The following is a 26,737-nucleotide window of genomic DNA, read 5'->3' on the forward strand; positions in this document are numbered from 1 at the left end:
TACAGGCTAAAGCACCGAGCAATTTCGTGAATATTCGTAAAACATATTTTTCAAGTTTTCCTAATGGGTCAAGGATACACCAGACGAGAGCAATGTGTAATGAAAAACTTATCCATCGTCGATATTATCTTTTCGCTAATTACGAATTTCATTTCGTTTACCAAATCGTATGCAACCTTTTCGAAAATTAATATCTACCTACTTTGGCAAAATTATTACCATTTTTTACAAAGGCAAAATTAACACGTTGAATAAGCACGATATAAATTACCTATTTTGTTCCAAACATGAATTTAGTTCACAATAACCAAACAGATGATTTCGCAAAATTGAATTTTCGAGATTATAAAATATCAAAAAAAAAAAAAAAAAAAAATCACAAGCACAAAAAAGTGAACTTTTTTCAACTTTTTCAACATTCTGCTTACGTATACCCGGCGAATACTTAAAACACCGCAAAATAAAACAAAATATAGCACTGATACCAACCTGATATTTTAATTTTCATGATTACATAAAATATAAAACACGACACACGTTTAAATAATTATTTGTTTTAAGCAAAAAACAACGGTAATAAGCGATTAAAAAATAAATAATAATTCGACACCGTCGACCAACTAATACACTGGCGCCTTTAACGAAACTGATCGTACGAGTAGTATAACTACGTTTCAATATTCGTCACCTACTTATATCAATATTTATAAATTTTTCTTGATACACGCTACGAAACTGTAGAATATCTGTCGTTCGATAACGTGCGAAACTCATTGATATTACGCGACTGTTTCTTTTCATCTCAGTGAGACGAAAAGAACGCTTTTTCGTCTCACTGAGATGAAAAGAACGCATGAACGCATCAAGTAGGAGTACATCGAGTACGAAAACGAACGTTATCAGTTTTATCGAGAAACGGAGTGGCGAGTAGTACGTAACACAGACTTCTCACTCACTCAGACTCGAAATTTGTCTAAATAATCTAAATATAACACCCATTATGATTAATTAGTGTGTTATTCGTAATAATTATTCTTTTCCGTGTTCTTTTTGCTTTATTGGTGATCGAGTTCATTTGATTTAACCAATTCATTGTTTGTGAAGATCGATAGCTAATTGTATGTATCATGGGTGAAACGAAGACTTCGGATGTTGAATTGAAAAAATTTGTCTAAATAATCTAAATATAACACCCATTATGATTAATTAGTGTGTTGTTCGTGATAATTATTCGTTTCCGTGTTCTTTTTGCTTTATTTGAAATTACTTCAAACTTATTTTATGCGGTGATCGAGTTCATTTGATTTAACCAATTCATTGTTTGTGAAGATCGATAGCTAATTGTATGTATCATGGGTGAAACGAAGACTTCGGATGTTGCATTGAAAATTTCTCCAACATACATAATTCTTTCAAGAATAAGACGTAGGGAAGAATTGTTTTGTATTGTGATATTGATAAAGATTGTATAACTACAAAAACTCGAATAAGGTAAGTCTAAGTACATACATTAGTTCGCCTTGAACTGAAGAAAGCTTCATAAAATGAAAGGATATAAGTAATCTAGCTGTCATCCTTATTTTATTTCATTTCAAATTGATCTCCGCAGCCGAAGTTTTCGTTTCATCATGATACAAATACATACTTACTTACTTCAGAAATACAGCGAAAAAAACACCAAAAAGATTACAATTATCTTGAACAACACATCAAATCAATCATCAAAGTTCTGTCTGTTTAATATTATTTTTAATAATTCCTAATTTCCTATGAAAATATGAATTTCAACGTTTATATTCTACTTTCGTAGCGTATATCAAGAAAAATATCTTACAATGTAGGAGGCGAGTGTGAACATTTCTGTCTCGTGCGATGGCGGAACTCGCCTTCGGCTCGTTCCGCCACCCTTCGCACTCGACAGAAAACGTTCACTTTCGCCTCCTATATAGTAATATACTATTCCGATTAAACCTATCCGCAGCTTATCTTATCTCAATTCAATTATATCGTCTTGCTGGTCTTAAAATAACCTCGTGTTAAAGTAAAAAAGAGAGAGAGAAATGAAAAAAAAATGACTTTGACGGATACAAGAGTTTAATAGTATATTATGCAACTAGGGAGATAAAGTGCGTGATTACAAACGAGTGCTAAATACAACACGAGGCGTAGCCGAGTGTTGTATCTCACTCGTTTATGATCGCGTACTCTATCTTCCTAGTTGAATAATATATTTTTTATATAACATACATATGATACTTATCAATACAACGTTGTTGTGAGGTGCAAAAATGACTGCCGCCTGCCGCAGATTGTGGGAATACCTACTAATACATACGTTTTGTTTTGAATTCAACTAAATTTTAATGAACATGTGAAGATAATTTTCAAAAGAGGTTTCATTTACCTAAACATTTATCGTGAATGTAGGTACATACGATTTATTTATATCAAAACTCAACAATTCTAAAGTGAAATGTATTTTGTGACCGTATCGTTCACCATTGTTAATCGAATATTCATTTTAAGTAATTCACGCACGTCAAAATTCACTAATTAAATCACAATTATTTACTACAATGGTCTGAAGTTCGATTCACCGATTCAGTTTGCAACCTCAAACCTGTAACATGTGGCTGTACCCAGTTGTTAAGCTGAACGGCCGACGCGACGTACGTACGGTCCGATAACGTGTTTACATTATACATGCTACGAAAGTAACGCGTTACCCTTTACCATCCCACAACCTACTCGCAGATAAATTATGTAGCCGAAATTATATAAGGACTACAAACGGAAGGGCGAGGCGGGAGGGGGAGGCGGAGGGTTCTCCATTTCCGCTGAATTTTTTTTGGGGTGTTGGGGCAACGCGTACTTTCGTAGCAGTATAATGTAAAAATATCAGTGTTGCCAAATCGCAAAATTTTAGATTATCTCCCTAGGGAGTATCCAAAATTTAGATTACCTCCCGGATAGAGATTCATTCCTCTTCTATTTACTCGCTCAGAATGTTCCGGTTTTTGCATCGAACAACAACGTTGTAATGATACGTATTATATGTATGTTATATGAAAAATTCATTATAACGCAGTTAACAACGTTTCAAAGAGAACCAAAAAAACATTCAAAATGTTTATTTCGTTCTTCGACCAACACATGTGTAGGTTAATTTTATGTTACCTTCGACAAGAAATTTTCATTTTCACCAAAATGGTTCGAGAATATACAATTTTCAGCAACGAAGAAAATTCCGAATTCGAATTGTTTCTCACATTGTTGAAGTTCAACCAGAAAGAAGAGAGTATTTTCAGACTCAAAAATAATAAACACATTTAGCGGTGTTTACCGATTACGTCAATGGTAGAAGGGGCTAAGAGGATAATTATTCATTCATTGCGCGCGCAATATTAGTAATGAACTGGTTTAATGCGGCTATTTATACACGAATGGCGAAATTTTCACGCATTTGATTTAATTAAATACTTCTTTCAACAGCGAATGAAAAATTAACCATTATTTCCCACAAATCGTACCTACTAAAAAATCTATTCAAACTTTGAAAATAAACTTTGTAGCTGGTCGTATTTTTTCAGTGTTCACACCAAAAATATAAAAATACAATTTCCCAATTCACATTCGAGTGTTTTGCGAATATTACAAAACAGATATACCTATAAGTTCTTCAATAGGAATTTAAAAAAATAAAAAATTACCTATACCACCGACATCGTTCAAGAGTCGTAGCGTTATTACATAAAAAGCAATTCAGATATCGAACAAGAGTTATCATCGGTAATGAAATATTTTCCTCAATTAAAATAAAAAGAAAAATCAATTTGCCTTCCTTCTAGCGTCCTTGACCAAATCAAATCATCAACCTTCTTCAAGAGTCTTACAAATTTTGCTCTTTTCATCCAATTTTTTTTTTAGCCCCCTGATAAATGTTTAAGTACCTACCTACAATAAAAATAAACAAGAGTAATTCGCGAATCCCGACTAAACCCTGAATTTTTCCAAACAAAATACCACACCGGGCGCATTATTCATCAAATTTTTCGCAATAAAAGCGAGGAATAAATTTCAAACAAATATTTACCCTCAAACGAATCGAATTCGCGCTCTATTGAATATCTTAAAATCTTTTCTCATTTACGTTCGCCGAGACTTGTATTTATAAACGAACGGTTTTAAATATTTCAAAATCCATTTTAAAATACTGCTGATGATACGATACTTATACAGGTTTTTTTTCGAAATTAGGTACCTCGAAATAAAAAAATTATAACGATTTTTTTGGGCAATTTGGAAAAAAAATTCTTAGCTAAATGAATACCTACCAACAAGATATGCGAATTACCAAAAACCTTTACAAAAGTTTTTGTTATTTTTTAAAAAAACACGTACACCCACATTTTTCCAATAGTGCTCAAAATTTTAATTCAATTTTGAAGTAAAATGGAAAATTTTTTCACAGGAAATTGATTTTCTTTCTTAAAAAATTTGGTACATATTCTTCAAAATGCGAAAAATCCGAAATCAACGACGAACTGATTTACTTAGAGATTCAGTGATTCAAATCCAATAACAAAATCCATAGAAAAGACTGCCTGATCTCAAATCAGTGAAAATGGATCCATATCGTACCATATTTTATAAATTTTCGAAAGGAGGAGTTGGAGAGATCAAAAGGACGAATCGAGAAGACAGAAGAATATGTCGATATTCAAATTTGGTAACTCCAAATCAATAAAAATCGATGAGCCAATACACAACATATAAAATTGTTTCGAAATTGAGTAAAAATTGGGAGGACGACGCGAAACCCCCCCCCCCTTCCTCCACCCATCATCAAGAGTGTTGAGATCCATTTGCGAAATTAAGTTCTTTACAGAAAAAAAAAACAAAAACTAGTTTGATTATAATAGTACAGGGTGCCTATATATTTGATTCGAAATACATTTTTTTAATAAGCAATGATGTTACAATTCAACATCTGATTGGCTGAGCTACAAAATAACGCCATTCTGATTGGATTAAATCATTACCTACCTAAAATGTATTCTGAATCAAATAGACAACCTGCATTTTAAAATTTTAAAATTGCAGTAATCAACTTTTACCTACAGACTCTGACTATGAAAAGTTGAATTTTTAAAATTTTAATAAATGGCTTTTGATCGTCCATCTATTATTTTTTCAATACCAAAAATAGATTTGTTCAAAGTTTCAGTAATTTCGAGATGTGGACCTTCAAATTTAGTGCCTTCAATCCATTTCCCATAAGTAGGTAGGTCTAGGTACACCTTCCTTGACTATACTCTCAATGAGAGGGGAGAAGGGACTCGTGAGAAATTGGCAAATAATTCTCGCATTACATAAGTGTAGGCACATCACGAGTACACCTGAAAATTTTGCATCTTTTCATCTCACAATTATTTTTAAATGACACAATAAATATTTTAAAAGTTGAATTATCTGCAAGATGAATGAAAGAATGACATATAAAGTGAGATTTTCATGTAAGTAAATTATCAAAACAATATGATGAAAAAGCGGGAAAATATTTATGTCTCGAATTATGTGCGTATATACAAGCAAGGTAGGTACACTACTATAGCGTTCGTAATACAAACATAGTAACTATAGCTACTATGTTTATTCATAATATTTTTATTTATCAATTTTATTATAATAATTCTTCACCAACTGTCAAAAAGTGTGAAATGACCAATAGTGTACCGCGTATTCATCCTAAAAATATCGGAGGTACTCATTAAATCGACCAAATCGTTTGAAGAAATCAAAGTTTTTGTTTTTCTTTCTCCATTTCAAAATAACCCTTCATAGTCAGATTTTCAATTTTACTTACTACGTTACCAGAAATACGCGATCCCCTTTTTCGTATCTGTTAAGTACGTAATTAGAGAGAGCAGAATTTGAAAAAAAATCATTTAGAAGAATTGAAAAATATAGGTAATTTTCTCAGGTATAGGTTTTCAAATATAGGTAAATGAAATGGGAAAAAACTTGCGATCAACTTTTATGAAAATTTTGAATTCAATGAATGTAAAATATAGCAAAAGATTCTTGCAAGTTTCAAGAACAGAAGATCAATCGGAGTGAAAAGAAAAATGAATAAAACTCCGTGCCACGTGCTAACTATACAACAATGTTATACTACACAAGCATTCTTTCGTCAAAATAATAAGTTTGCATTAAAATCACATGGTTTCTATAAATTTTCGCCAACGCGAACTTTAATGAGATATCGATCCTGATTTAGCGAAGCATTCTCATACATAATACAACTAGAATACAACGTACATATTATGGCACTTGCACTTCCCCTATACCGAGAAACAAATTAAAATGTGGAATTTTGCCTTTTGGCAAACAACATAATTCAACCGTGAAAATTTTAATGGTTGTAAATAATTTTATGCGTTGTTCGCCATTGGCTAGCGAATAAAGGGAAGGAAAACGAGGAAAATGGAAAAATTCAACAATATTTACAAATATTTTGAGCAAATTATTAAACAAAAAAAATCGAAAAAATTCCCGAAGACCTTTTTTTTTATTATTATCATTTTACAATGAAAAGAAAAAAAAATTAAAAATGATATTTCAATCCAATAAAGAGCCTCGTTTTCTTTTAAAAGCTGATTAAAAATTTCATTACGATGAAAAAAGCACATCTAAACTGAATATCTAAAAATTAATAATAACTAATAAGGTACTTTTTCAAATTTATTTTCTGCCGATTTTAGTCTAAAATTAAATGAAACCTTTCGTAGCAGTCTTTTCGACCAGGATGAAACGACCTCGCTCAATTTTAATCTCCGAAGAAAATTTTTTTTATCAAACAAGCAATCAAATTTCTCAGTAGTCTCAACGAAAATGAAAAAAAAAAGATCAAGCTGTTACGAAAGAAGTATTAATGTTACTGACTGGACCAGCACGTCCGCGTCCCCTTCCTGTCTGCCTTTCCTAGTAGGTAACACATTCGAGACTTCTTATAGTTTCTACAGAAAAGACATCCTACAGTGTATTTTCACTCCATGTACCTTTGAAAATGGCTGTATCGATAGAACACTGGTTTATTGGGGTTATTCTTTCACTAGGGGTTTTTTGGGTTCTATCCTGACTCATTAGATATTAATTCAAGCTAAATAATAGTTAACCTCAATTTGATACTCGTCGAGTAATCTGAAAAAATGATGAAAATTCAATTGAAGCATTCAATTTAGTCGAACTGAAAACAGAAATGGAAGAAAAAAAATATTCTGTCGCAGCGAGTTGGCCTATTTCTTTGCTGACAAAATAATGGACGCTGTGCAACTGTATAATGTGACAAAGGACAGAAATTTTTTCAAAAAAATTTCAATTCCATAGATACAACTTCTTTAGAGGAACATGAAAGCAATGAAAAGCTCACCAGGATGTCAATTATCGTGTATTCAAATTATTATTGCAATACCTATACCTACAAGTTTTCCATGCTTGTCCCAAATATTCCTCTTTCTTATAGTATCTAACTACGGGTAAAATTTGAATTTGAAAATTTTCAACACGGGTAGAATTTATTGAGTTCGCTTCGAAAATAACGTTACAATTGATGAAAATTCTCTAATCAATATTTTGGAATCTTATTAGCATATCAACACCTTCCAACCTTCAAAAAAGATCATCAAATGATGTTAACAGCCATTTTCTCAAAACGCCAGAGAAGTGGGTTTCAACACTTATCGATTCAAAATTTAAAAAAAAAATCGGATAACCCAAAAATGATGAACTTTTGTGATCATGAAGCCGATTTTGTGTCCGGTCTCATCTAAAATTTTAGGTCAAAGGTCGATGGAGGGAGCAAAGAGGTTTGTGTTTTCTGAGGAAATTTCCGTTAGAAACATTTCAACCAATCAATGAGAAACAATACCAACGATAATTCACTACACGAGCAGATTCAGAACGAAAGGGGTTGTTTGTTTGCTCAATTTCGCACTTTATGATCAGGCGATTGAACCCTACCAGCTTTCTCCAGCTCAGTTTTTCTAGACTGCACTCGACTAAAATAGCTAAGAATGCTGAGAATGCGTCTTCTTATAACTAAGTAAATATGCGGAGTCAGTCTTTCACATGTGAGTTCTTTGAGTACCAAGGTATTGTCACATCCGTCCTCTCTACGGTTCACGGGTTATCAACCTACTACTACGTCTAAAAGCCTTAATTTTGTCTGTGTCAGAATTCTTGATCGTCGGGTACTTTGTTGCATTACCAGACGATGAAAAGTCTCGATTATTTTCATCATGGATTGTTTCGTGATGTTGTAAGTTTTTGAAATTCTTTTTAGTTTCCCAGGCTGCAGTTTTTGTGATAGTCGCTCTTTTTACCTACCTATTTCGCTTTTTGAATTCTGAACTAGTTTATGGGACAAAATAAGTGAGGGAGAGATGAGGTAAAAGCTGAAAAATTTCAGGAGAAATTATTTTTATCCAAGCATACGTTCTGGTACGTTCAAGATCAAAACGCGGAGGGTGGGGGGGTGTGCAAAATCACCACCTTATTCTTTCTGAATTTGTTATCAAAAATAATCTTAGTTGGTAGGACCCAGTCGTTGACAATCGCTTATTTCAATGAAAGAGTGCGTGTTTTGGAAACACTGATGCCAGATGCGTGAGTCACAATATATCAGTCAGTTAGTCCAAAAAGTTTTGAGGAGTGTATGTAAATTAGATTCTAAATAAGTCAGCCACTGGAGTGTCAATTACTGGAAACCGTGTGTGTTAATCATTGGGGAAATCAGACAATTTTTTTAATAAAAATTTTCACAAAGTAATTACCTACTGATGAATTAGGGTGAATTTAGTTCAAAATATAGCAGTGAAGGTCAGTCCCAAATGCTCTGCTGAAAAACTTTGAGAAAAAAAGGTCGACAGCGTATGGAAATTTTTACATGGGAATTCGGTTCAAAAAGTGACAACCGCTGGGTATTGTACCCAATTTGTTTTCGTTTTATCAAACAAAAAATCGAATTCATCCATAAAATCCTTTGTTTTTGTTTTTTTATTTTTACTTCGTTTTCATTTTATTACGAGTATTTTAGGAAAATTCTTTCGTACCTACCATTTACGTCTAGTATTTTACATCAGATTTACGAGTAATGAAGCTCGTTTTTATAACAGTTGTTTAGAATTAAAACTTTTATGCATCAATTAAATTCAAGAATAAGTTGAACAATTGCAATGAGGACTTTTATGAGATTTTTTCTTCGGTTCGAATAAAAAAATACATGCAGCCACTGCAGTCTGGTAGATGCATTTAGACGAAACACTATCACTATAATTACCTACATCATTTCAGTATAGATACAAAAATTCTTCGAATCAGTTTTGCATTCGTTAATATGTTGTAGGTACTATCAATTACTCAAATTGATATTATGCTATCTAAGTGATACAGCGATTAAAATTTTGTATAAAAATAGAAAATAGACGAGTAATATTTCAGTACATTAGATAAATATCACGTATTTATATGTTACGATAATTATTACCAAATAAATATTGAGAAAAAAGCAAAATTAAAAATAGGAAATTCCCTATAGCGCAAAAAATTGTAGATTATTATTTGTTTTCCGATTAAATAGAAATATACGAGACCTGTGTAAAAACTGAATAGAGTACCTAATCAAGCTGCACATAAAAAATATCACACAGACTGAGAATTTTTCATGTAAATTATTTCATTCATTAACGAAACATCATATCAGTGTTAATTACTACGATAGGAAATGAATTCTAAAAGCGAATGGTTGTAGAAAAGTGTAAGCTATTCTACATAAACCACGCATTATTCGAGCAATATACGAGTACGATTCATCGCAGTAAAATTATGTACTCATATAATATTCGTTTTTCTATTTAATTCTACATGTCAGCACCTCATTCGTAAGTTATGACAAAAAAATAACAATCTCAAGTACCTTCCTATACCTACGTTCAGAAATTATCATAGAATAGAATTTTCAAAATCGATAAAAAAATGAGTTTTTCTCATTTCAGCGTGCATAAAGCTAAAGTGTCAAGTAGGTAGGCATAGAACAACATCTGATGAAAAAAAATTAACGAATACCTCGAAGAGCCAAAATCTTTAGCACTAGCTTAAATTCGTTTCAACTTGACGAATCAGACGACCTTAAGTTTACACATTTATATTTCGTTCTACATAATTTATAAATGATTCATTCGTTTACGTAGGTAAGTTTTCAAATTAATCGACCACATGAGAGCACTAGGTGAGTATCACGAGTGCTATACAATGTAAAAATAATTTCAGGATTGGTGCACATCGAAACGGAACGTTGTTAAATTACCCAACTCAGTCGACTACTCGTAGGCCTATTTGTTTTTCAATTTTTTTAAGCAAGGTAATTAAACAACTTCGGTTTGTTTATTCGAAACATGCAAAATTCTTGAATTTTTACACAAGATGGTAAAAAATAAGTAGACGAAAATTGACAAAAAATAAACCGAGCTTTACGACGAACGTAATAATATGGTCAGGGTTACGATGAAACTTCGATGACCACGATATTTTTCGTTGGATTTTCGTAGTATTCTGCGCGATTTTCGCGTATTTTTTTCATCTTCGCTGAAATTTCAGAGTACTGGGTGAACGAAAAATGGGTGAAAATTATATAAAAATGCTTCTTTGTCATGACTATACGGCATCAACGACCACGGTGGAAATAAGCAACCGTCCCCCAAATGTGTGGGAAGTAAGAGCCAATCTGTGTGTTTTCAATTACAGGAATAACTACAAGGTCAGGCGAAGCAGCAACGCAACGCAGGCGTACAGTTTATTTATAGAAAAGTGTTGGCGATACGTAAACGTAACGGTGGGGCGAGATACTCGATTTTATTTCAATTGTGACACGATCATCGAAATTATCGTACACATATTTACACAAAATCATCCCCACGATATTCAGATACGACTACATAAAAAAAAACACCCAAACTATTTAATATGCGTTCAATTAGTCATCAATTTTTTCTTAGATTTATCCTCGTAAAATCGACGAAATGAGTGTGTTTTTTTCGCGCATTTCGCTTCAAAATAACGTTATCTCTCGTATGGCAGCTAAAAAGAAACCCTGGCGAAATCGTACCGTCATGAAAATTAAAATAACAATGATGCCCCGCGAATTTCAATACATCGAGTGAATTTGCCAGAAGGTAGGAAATCTGTACCTGACGTTCTTACGTAAAGGGTTTCGAAAATACGCACTTTCCCATCCCGCTTTAAAGGCAAAATAATTGGGAATTTTACACCCACGTACCAAAACGTAGGAAACCCATCCATCGATTCGAAGGCAAAAGCGAATCAGAAGCTGAAATTCAGATCATGCGTCTGTTTTGTACATTTTTTTACACGTAGGCACTCGTTTAGGTATACATATTTTTCAAGCAGACGTAATTTCATTTATTCGTTTTTACGTAGGCATAGGTATGCCTATTTACCTTTTTGTTTTCGTTTTCTCCTTCCTGAAATTTTTCGTATTGTTCTTCGATCTGCATGTGTTCCCTTATAGCTACCTATTTATTTTTTCGTCCTACCAGGGAATTAAAATTCACCACGACTTTGAAATTTATATTCACACATTTGATGTACCTACAAAAAAGGATATCATTTTTTGAACTTGAAAATCATGTTCATTGTTCATTAACAGAAAGAGGAGGGGTAGTGGACCTATATAATATACTCAGGTGAGTCAACATCAGCTTTTCCAAACACCCATTCCCACTTTGTAAACTGAAACTAAAAGACAGAATTTAAAAAACCTATTTTGGGAAAACATCTTGAAATGAAATAAAAGACGTCCCGAAATAATTATGCTAATAATAATTTATTTTTCAAAACTGATGGAACTAGTCGTACATCCAGATGAGCAAGGATTTCAACTGGGAATCCCAACTTTAAAAATCAATTTCAGAGAGGCGCAATTTCATTTCAAAAATAAAATCGTAATTTTTCCGCTTTAGAAAAATATCAAAAATCGCGTGTAAATTTTTTGGAAAATTGACAATTTTATACGTAGGATAATTTCAACATTTTTGAAATTTTGATTTTCAAAAGATGGAATAAAAAGAGAAAAATGGAGACAGGGAAAGAGGAAGAAGAAAATTGTACTCTAAAAATTGAAATTTCTAAAACTATAATATATTTTTTAATTTGTATGTGTAGACGTCCCACAGATCCTGGGTATTTTTTTGAATTAAAAAAAAATTGTAGAATTTTGCGACGTGTTACCAAAAACTAAACTGAAAAAATTTTTTTAAAGCGAAAACAACAAAATTTGGGAATCGAATCGTACGTAAAGCATCTTTTTACCTGCTACACTTTCACTGAAATTTAAAAATAATTTCCTCGTAATGCGATTAAAAATAGGAAAATATCGTATCCAAAATGAATCGGATAAATATCATGATTAATTAGGTCTTGAATAACGGAGTTGTTTTCTTCATTCAGTAACACAAGAGCTAACAATAAATCAATCTTGAAACCCACCCCGATAATTTTTAGATACAGCACTAAACACTCAAACAGGGTGGATATACTCGTCGTATCTATCTGAAATTTGAGTAACTTTCCAGCGCTAATTACAAGTATCTAATCTGCCCACATCTATGGTATCTTTATCTATACTTCTATCCACTCGCAATTAAATTATTTTTACTCATCAAGTATGCCTACAGGACATTCAACAATGTAAAAAAATAATGAAAACGATATAATATCTCGATATAAAAGTTCAGTAGCCAGGATTAAAAATACTTCAAACCTACTTTTTATTGAAAAATTCATCGACACAGAATCATGTAGGTAAATCTGGATAAGCCCACATAACGTTTTCCAATTCATCGAAAAGGAAACGAACAAAATTTAACCGATTTTTTTGGGTGAAAGAAAATATCGTGGAAAAAGTTCTACCATATTATCAAATTCTGTAGGAAAAAAAATCTCGCAAGGGGATAGGGAAGTAAAAATAACATCACGCTATATTACAACATGAAACGCATTGGGACTACTAAAATTAGAAGCCTAATCGAATTTATATCAATAATTCGTATGGGATATGATTATTTAAAAACACATTCGTCCTTTAAATTCAGTGACTGTGAGAAAAAGTTGATTCGACTGAGGATTTGTTGATATTGGAATATATAGAGGCGATATATTTTATAAACCTATTTAGGAAGGTACAAACATTTTTACATTTTCTCTGCGAGAATTAGAATAATAATATTAAAAATTCATCGCATTTAGATTGATATGTTCAAGTTTTTGATTTACTTTTCAAAGCCAAGGTTGACAATGTAATAGTTATTTTGTTTTAGTTAAAACTCGCGAATTGCCTTCATGGTGAAAAAGAAGGAGGGAGAAGGGACTTGGAAATTATATTTAAAAACTAGGTATAAATAAACTATATACGAGTATTATCTCTTTTATTCGTCCGCATTTTTCCAGCGTAGCAATTTTTTCTAAAAATAGACCCTCGAACATCCGATAACGATTTCATCTGTCAATACGTTTTAAAAACATCTCTGTAAGATAATTCCAAACAGATCATTTCGATATTTTTCATCGTTTCATCGCAACAAAAAACAGGTACCTACTTCGAAAAAAAAACCAAACCTTTAGGTTTATAAAATTTTAAAACAAATCGATACCATCGTGATAGAAATTATATCTACCTACTTAAAACGTAGTATTTCTCGCTCATTTAACAACTCACAAAATTGAAAAAAAAAAGTTATTAAAACGAGAGGAAAAAGTTGGTGGTTTTGTTTTCAAAAAGGGTATGAAAAAGATTAAATTTTCCAAAAAAACCCACACAATAATACACATTTGCTAACAAGGTAAAATGGGCGGTAAATCGATAAGTTCTGTTTTCCAGTGAGAAAAATTCGCGTTCGGTACGATTCGATTATGTTTGAAATTTTCTTTCTTTTTTTTTTCTACAGACTTGACAATTTGGTAAACAGTTCCATCGTAACAACTTCGTTAGGTCACATTCAATTTAATCGCGTCAAAAGTCGAAAAGCCGATTAATAATAGAAATTTTTCACCTCAATAGGAACCATTATCGAACGTATGTTTTTAAAAAATTATCATTTTTCATACGTTGAATAATTATTTCATAATTGAAATTTCACGGGGAAGATTATTTTTTAATATTTTAATTTATTCGAACGAGTCAACGCTATAAACGTAAAGCTGAAATGGGCATTTAGAACGCGAATCTTTTAAAATTTAATTTTATAAAGATCTAAACCTAAAATTCAGTGATGATTTTCGAAAAGAAAAAAAAACAAACAATTCTTGATCCCAGAATTTGCAACAAAAAAAAAAGGAGGAAAGAAATGAAAAGCTAATTGAAATTATTCCTCCACTCCGGTATCGTTTTCTCAACAGTTTTTTATAACTGAAAAAAACGTGGATTTTTCACTTAAGATCCGCGTCTATTTCGGTAAGTATTCAAAAAGTCAGCAAGTAATTAAAAAAATTACTAGGTGGGTATCTAAAAATTAATGATAATAGCTTTTTAATTTAATCAACTTGATTGTTACTTTTGAAAAAAATATTTGATGCCGCAAAATTTTTCCATTTCGACTCATTTAAACTTACAACTTCACTTTCATCCGAAAAAGAAGGAAAAACAATCGTTACATTTTAAATTAATGAGTTATTTTGTATCTGTGGGTGGATTCACAGATGGGCTTTACCTCCCAGACAATGCTTTGCATATATAGAGCTATACTATTTCAAAACTGATGATACAAAGCAGCAGAAAAATGATGTAGGAGCGTTTTCGTCTAAACTACACGGTAAAAAGCAAAAGTTTTCAAATTTTAAACGTTTTTGAGTAGGTTGATATTATTTCACAATTCAAAATGAAAAATACACATTTACATCAACATGAAACGAAGAAACCAAGCACCTAACTTCAAACCCTTCAAACTCTCTCAGCTACTGCAGCTATAAGATTTAATTCGCGTTTGATCACCCCTCTCTCTGCTCTCTCCTAGTTCTTCCTAAATAAAGGAACGTAGTGAGTAGGCCTAGATTTGAACAGAAAACATCGCCGGGCAAATCAATCTAGCGCCAATTACAAAGTCCAGCTGAAATGATATCCCTCCCAAGATATTAATTAAGTGATTGTACAAAACATGATGAAGAAAATAACAGTTGTACACAATAAATCCAGTACCTCACGTACGTTTTTCCGAGTTGTTGGAAGGGGGAGTGGAGGGGCTAGTGGTGATAAAATATGAATAATAATTCCATTAAATAGTTAATAACGTAGGTACCATTTTAACGTTTTTAACGTTCAAGACATGCAAATTTAAGCACATCAGAGCAACGAAATCAGTAATTCACGGTTGGATTTTTGCATTCTTTCTGAAAATACCTAATTCCCAACTTGATTCAATTAATTCTCAGTAAAGAAAATCTAAAGCAAATTCTTCCTCTTTTCGAACAATTTTTCGAAATTTATAAATGAAAATTCATAGAAAAAATTCGCTTTGTTTGGTTATTTGTCCTGATTTTTTTAAAATTGGCAATGATGCACATAAAATTGGTACCAGTATCACTGGATTCTAAAATACGTATTCCTCCACTTTCAAAAATGTCATCTTTAGATGTTCTCGCTTCTCGCATAATTGCGGAATATTCGCAAAAAAATATTTTCAATAAACGAAATTGCCCAAAACTGAGCGATTTGAAAATTTTTAACCCCTCAGTAGAAGCTTAAAAGTGGTCTTTGACATACCTTGTAGTCTAGGTCAACGCCAAATCTCAAACACCTAATTTTTTCTTTAAAAAACTGGCTCATTTTTTATCAAAAAGCAAGCTATAGAAGTTACTGTAAAAAATATGATTCTCCCTCACCCTCTCCCCTGAAAATGCCTATATTGTACTTTGAGGGCTCACACCTCTCTTTTAGAAACACCTATGAAGCTTTTTTTTTCTGTGTGCCTTTCAACTCAAAATAAAAATGTCAATAAAATTTGGTAAGGATCTTGAGACATCATTTTTTTTCGTGATCTACCAACTCTAGATCGTGAGAACTAGTCGTAAAAATAAAGGAACATAGTGAAGTGGGAAGGAGAGAAACGCTGAGATACTTGAATCTATAATAGAATAGGTAAATATAATCATGTCTGATGGAAAAGTTACTTATATTATACTATTCAATTTTTGGACATCTTCTCCCCCTCCCTCCTGATGGAAACATCTAAATTCTTAAAATGTCAAAAATAAGAATAAAATTACAAAAAAAAAATTGTCTTTAAGAAAAAAACGATAAAATCACGAAAATTTTACCAAAATCTTAAAAATATGTTGAAAAATGATAAAAATGGCCTAAATATGCTGAAATATGCGCTATAAACGTTGGAAAGGTGACGTTTTATACATTTGAATCGGTCAGTGCAGAAAGGGCATAAGTCCATTTTTGCGTTTTTCAGGAATAACAAAAAACTGATTCATTCAAAAATCAAAAAATTTCAGTAAACATGCTTAAGGTCATTGAAAGAGGACCCCAAGACACAACTTTTAGCGCAGTTTCCAAAAAAAAATATTCACGTGCGCCAGTGCTGTTGCTGCCTAAACAAATGGGACTTAGACCCTTTCTGCACTGAATTGACAAAATTTCTTTCGAAATTTCTCGGGCACGAATGGGGCTTGATTCTACATCTAAGTACATCATTTAGACTGCTATCCCGTTTAAATTGACCAAAAACCCCTTGAGTTCTAAGACTTTTTGTCGAAGTTGTTAATTTTTTCATCCTTTTTCAGTTCAGAGATTATCTTAAATTTCAAAAAATGGTCTTCTCAAAAATGTTAGTTATTTTTCAAGGAATTTAAAAAATTTTACAAAAAAGTCATAAATGCGGATCCGCCCTTTTTCTGCGCCCAAATACCACTTTCCCGGCAGTTTTGCGGAAATCTGACATCACCAGTCGATCCGCCATACTTTGAAACCCCCATTTCCGCAAAAAAATTTTTTTTCAAAAATGTGACTTGTTACCTTTCTGCACTGACCGATTCATTTGTGATCAAAATATACAAAATATGCAAAACAAATGCGGTGTAATAGACTACAAATCGTATGAATCGGAAAGATCAAAGTGATATGCACAATCATCTTGGCAAGATAAAACACGCAGTTGCATAAAATTCCGGTCTCTACTGATGTGCCATCAGTAATTGGAGATTTCCTTACTGATGTGCAGGATGGAAAGCTCTAAGTAGCTGAAAGCTGAAAGCTCTAGCCAAAAGCTTTACTTATTCAGTTTTCTTTCAGTTTTTTTTTTTACAAATTCATTTGGTTAAGTTTCTGTTTGAATTCTTTTTTGATTTTCATATTTGTCTCAAGCCAAAAGTTTCATCTTTCAGCTTTCCATCCCTGCTGATGTCAGTAACTGGCAGGGATGAAAAGCCTTAAAATAAAACTTCAGCTTTTGGCTTATAGCTTGAAATTTCAAAATGAAATCTTTTGGCTTTAGCTTTCGGCTATCTCGATTTTTACGGCTTGCTTTAGCCAAACTTTCGGCTTCCAATGGCTCTCCCTTATATTTTCAATTCAACAGCTTTCAGCTATATTTCATTAAGCTTTTGACTTTCAACTTTTAGCAGATATACCATCAATTTACAAAAAAAGGGAATTACAAATTAGAGGTACACGGATTTCATAATTAGTGATAGTGAAGAACATTCATTGCTAGAATTATTTTCCTTTTTTTTTCATTTCATTAAATCGCGTTAAAATAAAATTGAATGATTTTTTTTTCATTTTTTTGTTTCTTCTGAATTTAGAGAATTCAGTCCTGTAAAAAAGCCTTTGAAAAAGCCAAAAAAAAATGAAACTTTTGGCTAGCTTTTGGCTTGGAAAAAAAGAAACTTGCAAACTTTTAGCTTTTGGCTTAGTGCAAAAATCTGCTCGGCTTTCAGCTTTAAGTTTTCGGCTAGCTTTTCATCCCTGGTAACCGGACCTTTTCTCAGTGACGTCAGCGCTGCAGGACTTCTCTATTCTCATCATGTTACGTACTCATGTATTTAAATCTGATCATGCAGATTGGCTATTGGAATAAAATCCGTCAAAAAGTGTTTTTGAACTCGGTATTTTTCCATTGCTGTTTTCTGAGGCGATAAAAATGAAAATAAATTCGAAACCATTGAATAGGTAATCAATCGAGTAAAATGCTTAATTTAGTTCGACTCGTTGGATTGAAAAAAGGTATATGTCAAATTAAATCGTGCAGAAAATTCTTCATACTCTTGTTTCGAGAGAATGGACGAATGGCAATGAGTATTTCGAATTTCATTTCTATAAAAAGCACGTAAGAAATTAAAATCCTAAATTAGAACAAACAGAGTGAAAAATAAAACAAATCTGTCAATACCATACTCAACATCAGAGTTTTCAAAATATAAATCTATATTTTTAAAAACTCCACCTAATACACCAATATTATACGTATAGTCGTACACTCCGATATAGGTATGTTTATTGGTAACAAATTGGGAAAATACGAACATTATAAAATGTAGTACTGCAAAACGAGAAAGATCAGCAAATCTCGTGGATTATTTATTTTAAGAACAGCCCAGAGCCAATAACGTAACCGTTGCTAAATTAATATAGGCAGCATTGGCGGCAGCGAGTTACGCGAACAGGTTTACTTTGATAGGAAAAATTTACACGTAGATAGGTATTTTATTTTTTGGTGTACTGTACCTGTGGAAAAAGCTAAATCCAACAAGTACTCGTACTCGTATTGCACGCAATGCGTATAGGGACACAGGCACACATCCGTATCGTGCTACTCGTTCATTCGGTGGATAGGATTTTCCAAGTGGAACGTCGAGAACGCGGCGGCGGTAATATAAATAAAAAAATCTAAATCATACGCTAACCAACGAAAACAGCGTACATTACATACAATCGACAAAAAACTCGATAATTACAAACAGGTGTAAACAAATTTTTAAAACACACTCCTACACGTCGCATCGGCTCAAAAATATTACCAAGTAAAATATTAATTCATCCGAGTTGAAGAGCAATACTGCGAGTACATACAACAAAACGCCACCGTATATAAATCACGATACAGTATTATGTATACTTCATAATCATAATCATCATCATCAGCAGCATCGACTTATATTTCAAAAATCATAACATTGGATACGTTATCTTTATCTCTGCAACAGCGGTTTTTTTGAGCACATATTGAAAATTCAATTTTTTTTTCTCGCAACTATAATTACGCGACCGATTTACGAAAAAAAACGAATGCTAATGCGTAGCGTTTTACGCATTCGTAACGATAAAAAAAATTTCACTCGTACTTATACTCTATACACAGCACAATGGTACACACACGATCACACATTCGTATAAAATTTTAATAGTACACGTGATGAAGTTCACCAATACTCTGCGGAAGCCTGCGCATGTACATTTGTACTTGGAGAAAGAGTAAAAAAAAAAAAGTCATATTGCATCAATGAAAACGGACGCAATGATAAACAAATAACGAAATAAATACACAATAACGTTCTAATTCTATTTTTGTACTGCTGAAACAACACACTAATTTATTTCTAAAAACTGACAAATATAACATTATTATAAATAGAGTATGCTAAACGTAGGTGGCACCTTTATGCTCTTCAGCCGTGCACTACCTCTCTCGCTGTAGCACAATTTTTTTTCTTAGCTTCTGTCAGATTCTCAATCCTTTTCGCCATTTTTCCCAGGTAGGTATACGAGTTCATCTATTCATTCATAAATTTTCATCAAAAAAAGAGTTGGCCAAACTGATGCACAAAGTGAGTAGGAAGTAGGTACCTATTCGACTCGTATAACTTCGTAATTGAGTTTCTTTGTTTAACCCTTAAACACCCAAACAAATCTACATGTGCACAGAAAAAAAAAATGTTTTTGATTTTTCGATTAGGACTCACATGAATATAATTTGGACGTATGGTATGCTCCCCAGCCACTCAAAACTTTTTGGTGAATGATAGGTCATTTTTTTTTTAAAGCAAAGCACTCAATTGGGCCAATTTTGAGATAAAGTGATATGATTATATTTCACATGAAAGAAAATCGTTGACGGGCCATACTCCATTTTTCGTGGGGCATAAATAGGAGAAAGTTGAGGTAAAATACGGGCTACACAGTCTCAAAATTGACTCAATCGAGTGCTTTGCTTTGTCACAATTTACAAAAAATCAAAACGAAAAAGTTTTGAGAGGCAGGTGAACATACTGTACATCCAGTCCTATTGAAAAAATCAAAATCATTTTTTCTGTGCACCTCTAAATTTGTTTGGATGTTTAAGGGTTAACACGAGAAATGTACAATTTTTTACATCGTTAATATTATAGTACCTACTGCTACGTTTCTGCGAATAAGACGACTTAAATTTCCTCATTCATTTCTTTCATTACATTAAACACATTTTCATGCTCGAGTAAAATGTCAGTGCTTTGAACATACGCGTAGGTTGACTACACATATATTATTTTTAAAATTCCAATACCTACCAGTTTTTAAAAATAAATAATACCGAATTACCGACGTAATGGAAAATATGCTCCGAAGCTTGATAATGACGTATTTTATTAAAGGCAAAACGTACAGCGGTGTCAGCTACTCATTGCTCAGCTTTTACATAGATTATAGGTGTAGTATGGGATTAAAAACATGATCGAGCTCATCTTCAAAATCCGCAAACTTAAATTATAATACCTAACCGAAACGTGTAATTATTTTAAAAGACAAGATGTGTTTGATCAAATAAGCTATCTAACTACACGAGCTAATTTTAGAACTGGAGTTAATTATCAGAAGAAACTGAAATTGGTGTCAAAATGTTCGTTTATTAACCTTTGTTTAATAATGATGGTATTATTTTGCGAATAAATGCGAAATAAAATAATCGTTTATGAAACAGGGAATTTTATTGCGTACATAAATTATGTAGGTAGCTGTGTTCTACACATGAAACACGTGCCTATCTGTGTGGATGATTGAGAGAAGAGCTGATAAAAATGTTGCTGTAAACGTAAACTTGGACTCAAGTTTTCAACTTATACTTTACGAGAAAAAGTTCGATTTCAGGGTGAAAGATGGAGTGAAAAATTACTCGTATTGTCATTTTTTCTACAGATATATGATAGGTAGGTTTCAAATTGGATTGATTGTTGATTTTTCAATTTCAAGAATGTATGTGTCAACTGACCCAAAAAAACGGGAAGTGATCAGAAGAAGTCACTGTATGTAGGTATTAAATGGATATTTCTCATAATCTAGACGTTTTTGTCGAAATAATAAAATATATTGTACAGGTATGATGATTGATAATTGATTGAGCATTTTCCAATTTAAAGATGTCCTCTCCTCCCCAAAATTACATCATTGGTTAAATGCCATTAGAAATAAACATCATGTAAAAACCCCAGAAATGTTATTTTTTGGAAATGATTATGGAAAATTCTATTCTTTTCAAAAAGTGGGATCTTGTAATCTGATAAAAACAATGAAAGACATCCATAAATCATATGATTCTGGTGTTTTGAATGCAGCTACGAGTAATATACCATTCGAAGATGAATAACAATTGTTCATCAATTTTAGATTAAACGATTTATTATTACTAAAGTTGAGGAGCTCATTGCAAAAATAGACCTTGTCACTTTGAAAAAAAATTGGGGAGGTTCTTTTCTCCACTGCATTGTATGGATGCATCAGTATGATAGCCCTCTAAAAGTTTTTCTGAGAGTAACAGGAAATACTCAAGTTGATAAAAAAATCACTTAGAATACACACGAATTCATCAGGACTTTACAGTTTACAGTGGTTTTTTGTCTTGCTTGCTTTTTATTTTCGTTTTGGACAAGGGCTACTTTTGCAATGAGTTCCTCAGTTGAATTTTTTGAGAAAAAATCCGGGTATTATTATAAAGCTTGAAGAGGATTTGAAATACTCGTAGGTACCCATCATATCATATCACTTCAGTGAATTGTTTCAATTTTTCGGCTCTCTGAGTCAGTTTTTTGGTAGGGCCAGAGGAGGGAAGGGGTTTATGAAGCACACCTAACACATCGCTGGCTCCATCAGTGTTTCTAACATTATTCAGCAAAATGTAATCAAAACAGAAAAGCTGAAAATTACCATCTCTAAACGCGGTTTCAAACTTGAAAACTTCAAATTCCCTCTAGCATGTAATTTTTTACAACTTTCTTTTCAAAAAATGTGTAGATTTCATTAATTATGGGATGAGTTTCTCCTTTCTAGTTTCTTCCAATCAACTGGGAATGCCGAATCAACACCTTCAATCATTTCTTGACCTTGTTAAAGTTTTGAGATTTCAATGAAATAATACATGAAAAGTTCCTCCGCAGGATTATGAAGTCAGGCTCAACATTAACCAGAAACCTGAAAAGCCACTGACATTTTACTCTTGCCTCCAGAAGAACTCATTGAAAACTGGAACCCACGTTTTGATAGAAGTGTGAGAAAATTAAAAAAATAATCAATGATCTTGTAAAATTAAATTTTTAGTAAATATAATGTTTTTCAAATATTCCTTTATATCATTAACGAAACCATAAACGTTTACCACCGAAGACGAAACTTCGAATTGCAAATTATTACATCAATTTCTTCAACTTTTAAATCAGTATTGATAATGTTTCGCTATCAATATTGAATAAAGAACATGAACAAAAAATGAATGAAACTTATAGAAACCACAAATACTCGTAATTTGTAAGATTTTTTTCTTTCAAGATGCTGAATTTGGTTCTTGGAAAAATTTGGACGGCTAGAAAAAGTAAAAAGTTTTTTAAATAAAATTTTAAAATTTACAGTTTTGTTGCGAAAACTCAAAATTCCTGAAATTTTTTTCCAAGACCTCGAACAATAATACCCGATACCCGAACCCCGATTATTTTAAGTCCTAATTTGACCCCAAAATTAGATTCTTCAAAATGACAGCTCCTGACCGAGGTGCTGAAAAAAAAACAAAAAAGCCGACCGATTCTACAGTCCACTATGCCTATTTTTGTGCAAAGAGTTTTCATCATAAGAATATCTGTACTGTTACACATTCACTCAACCAGTTTGTCAACGAAAAATTTCAAATCTTTATCCAATCAACATACTTATTCACCAAAAATTTAATTAAATTTCAATCCCATAATAATTATTACAATATTATATTCGAAACAATTGAAAAATCTAAATAATCCAAGCGAGATACCCATCGTCACTATTTGTGAATCAGTGGCGCGGAGAGGGGGGAAGAGGAAGGCGGAAATATTAAGGGTGAAAATGAGCTTATATGGTTCAACGAAGTTCTGAATTATGGTAGCAATGAAGCAAATCTCGTTTCGTATGGTAACTAATACCTAAACCTATACGAATGTACGAGTATTTTCAGTACAATTTGTAGTGGGTGTTCGAGTTGATCGATTTTTTAAATTTACGTTTCAGCGATACTTCGTGTCGGCGAAAATACTTTACCGTGAAATGCTCATAATAGAAAAACAACAACAACAACAAATATTTGAAACGATTTTCATGAATTGAGATAACAGATAGGAAGCTGCTTGGGAAATAATACACTCTGAGGAAAGTTGTGTGAAAATAACTTCGTGGGGAGGCAAATCGGGCGCGAACCCACTCATTTATTTTAGAAAGGAGGAGGGCCGAATGTTATAAGAGATTTTCAAACCGAATTTCTCTAAGTAATAAGTATTTCCAGACATATGGAAAAAGGATAATTTTTTCTTGAAAGTATTGAATTGCTTTGATAGAAAAAATTAAATTAAAAAAAAAGCTTGTTGCTTTTCTGTAGCACTTTCATCTTATTATGAGAAATTCTAGTAAAGTTTTCAATGTACCTATCACGATTCCTGCAATTTTTGTGCATAAGTTTCAGATCAGCAATGTCAAGAGAGGCAGATCACAAGCCCTCGACTGATCTGATTTTTAAGGTATGTGAGGCTACTTTGACATAGAAACTTGAAAGTTTTTAAACATTATCTATAAGTACTTGTTTTCCAGGTCCGACTTTGGAATAAAAACACGAATTTAGAGTTTGCTTAAAAACCAGAATTGTTACTCAATTCGATGAACAACAGTTTCTATTTTTAAAAGTAAATGAACCACAAATGATTGATGTTTCTGTGACAGCTACTCCACTCACATAAACCCCGCATCCAACAGGTACTCGTATTTTTGATAAACTTTTTTCCTACTGACATTTAGTCAACTGGCCCAATTCTATTGGTTGTTTCCCTCTAAAAATTTCAAAGACAAGCTCTGAACATTTATAAACAAGTTTTCTATTTTCACTCTGTTTAATCTAACTGTGAACTTTGGTTGACCTCTTTCGACGCACTCTCTGTACGATATTATGCACATTATATTTTAATCGTCAGCGAACTAGAAACGCAAATTTCCCAAAGTCTTTGCCAATCATACAATTCAAAGCTTCAACTGCTTACGTCATTCACGCAAAAAATCATGATATCGGAACTTAAATTAAAATACGCCGCACAACACAGAGGGTACAAAATACCTACTTAATGTAATAAAATAATCTGAACCAAATACAAAATTATGTTCAGAGCAAAGTCGTATAGATACTTCGATTAAAACTTGTGCGAATGTAACCAATTTTTTCGATGCAAGTATTTAAAAAAAAATTGATGAAATGATAACGAATGAAAATCTATACTGAGATAAAGCTCTCACGAAAATTAACAAAATTACAGTGTTTTTGTACCATTAACTCAGTGTACCTTGATTTATCATGTTTCATAACACTACGACAAAAAAATTGAATCGTAAAACTTACCAGTTCTTGCGTTACTGCTTCCGGAATCCGTTGACATGTTGGTGTTTTGCTATATCACATCCATAGATAAATTTCAGCGGTAACAATTTTACTCGGTAGTGGCAAACGTCTAAAAAACATCATTACAGATAATGAGAAAAAATGAAACGAAAAATACACTAGTTGAAAATACATATTCGTTTATCAATTTGTGTTCAAAATGTAGGTAGGTATTTTTATTCTGCCCAAATGCATAGGTAGGTAGGAAGCTGAGTAGGTATTAATCAAACAATAATCAGTAATTTATTAAGAACCAGAATTTGCAACTCGTTTATATAAAACGATATATTTAGATGAAATAATACTCCCATTTTTCAGCCGATGATGGAAACAAAGTAATACATTCAAATGTTACAGCAATGGGTAATATAGGTACCTACATAAATATCCCTGAAAACATTTCGATGAGTTGCTCGAAGCACTCGACTGAAAACGCGTTCGTTTTCGTCACTGCGGTTCATTTTCCACAAGTAATTACTCTAGCAAGCAATGAATGCAATTTAACAATACAACTTTTCAAAATATTTCTCTATACTTTCGATAATAGAACCTATAAAACGAAATATGTACGTCTTGGATGGCACGAACGATTTCCAAATCAGCCTTAGTGGTTAATTATATTGGGTGATATTGAAATAAAATAATATCAATTGGACAGAATTGAAATATAACTTTATAATCAAATGATATAGCTACCATTACATGTAAATAATGGAGTAAAACATGTTTATATAAATATTAAAGTTCAAGGTTGCACAGTAACCTTATCATATGAGATGAATTTCTACTCACTCAAAAAAATTGATCACAGGAATAAATTAGGCGAACGTCATCAATGCAGCGAATTATCCACACGTATTCAATTCACAATAAAAAAAACATCGACAATATTTTTTTATGAATAAAGGGTTTACTTTATTATAATTGTCGAAGAACGTAATTTTTCAATTAACGTCAATTTGTTAAATATTTACCACTACCACAATGAATAATCACTGGTCACAATATCGTTTCGATTACATTATTAAAACATCACGATTACGATGTAGGTAACGATACATTTTCGAAATTACTAATTAAATTGCAAATAGAGTAACAAATTCAAATTTTAACAAAAAAAGAAACACAAAATCGTTCTTTTATCATTTTGACAACGCATAGTAACAAAACACAGTGAAAATCTTATTCGATATGTTTACTAGTCTAAAAAATACTTGTGATATTTTTAGAATATCACAGTTGAAATACAGCAGAATTAAAACGGAATTGGAACCCCTGCATTTGCTTTCTCAGGCCAACCGCGCAATACTGGTACGTCCGCCGGGCGCTGAGCGCCGACGCCGAGCGGTTTTTTCGAATCATAATTTGCGAATTTTCTCGAATTGGCAAGAAAACGGAGCTCAGTTTCGAAAAAACTAATGAAGTAATGAAAAATGAATTTGAGTTAAGGTTGTTCTGATCGATTCAGATTTGTAGCATACACTCCGTAATACAAAAATAGGTAATTTGGTTTTCAGTTGATTTTGATCATTCAGATTTTTAATCACCAAGGTACTTGATTTTACAGCCCATCTCGCCCATCTTCCTTGTTCTCACACACGGGTATTATTTATAAAATTGAATCATACTTAGTGCACGATTCTTTTTCATTTTATAAAAAAACTAAAGACGAAGAACTTGCCTCATCCCTCGTACCTACTTTATAGCCTTATAGGCATGGGTTGAGAGTACAAAGCTATCTACATGAAAAAACT

At 32.5% G+C, this 26,737-nt stretch overlaps 1 protein-coding gene across 3 annotated transcripts in view; it reads right to left on the bottom strand.

Annotated features, from left to right (window-relative positions):
* HDAC4 (histone deacetylase 4) overlaps positions 1-26,162 on the bottom strand; it is a 57,126-nt gene extending 30,964 nt beyond the window's left edge. Inside the window, exons 1-2 of one of the 3 annotated variants that reach the window (XM_065344009.1) lie at positions 25,776-26,162; positions 24,945-25,053 (exon numbers count right to left, since the gene is read on the bottom strand). In XM_065344009.1, coding sequence (XP_065200081.1) covers positions 24,945-24,981 — 37 coding nt within the window. In that variant the 5' untranslated portion in view covers positions 24,982-25,053; positions 25,776-26,162. Of the gene's footprint in view, positions 1-489; positions 666-18,802; positions 19,475-24,944; positions 25,054-25,775 lie in introns of those variants that run through there. The other 2 variants (XM_065344012.1, XM_065344010.1) reach the window with 2 other exon arrangements.
* Between the last annotated feature and the right edge of the window lie 575 nt (positions 26,163-26,737).

This window comes from Planococcus citri, chromosome 1 (genome assembly GCF_950023065.1).
Source record: "Planococcus citri chromosome 1, ihPlaCitr1.1, whole genome shotgun sequence".
NCBI lineage: Eukaryota > Metazoa > Arthropoda > Insecta > Hemiptera > Pseudococcidae > Planococcus > Planococcus citri.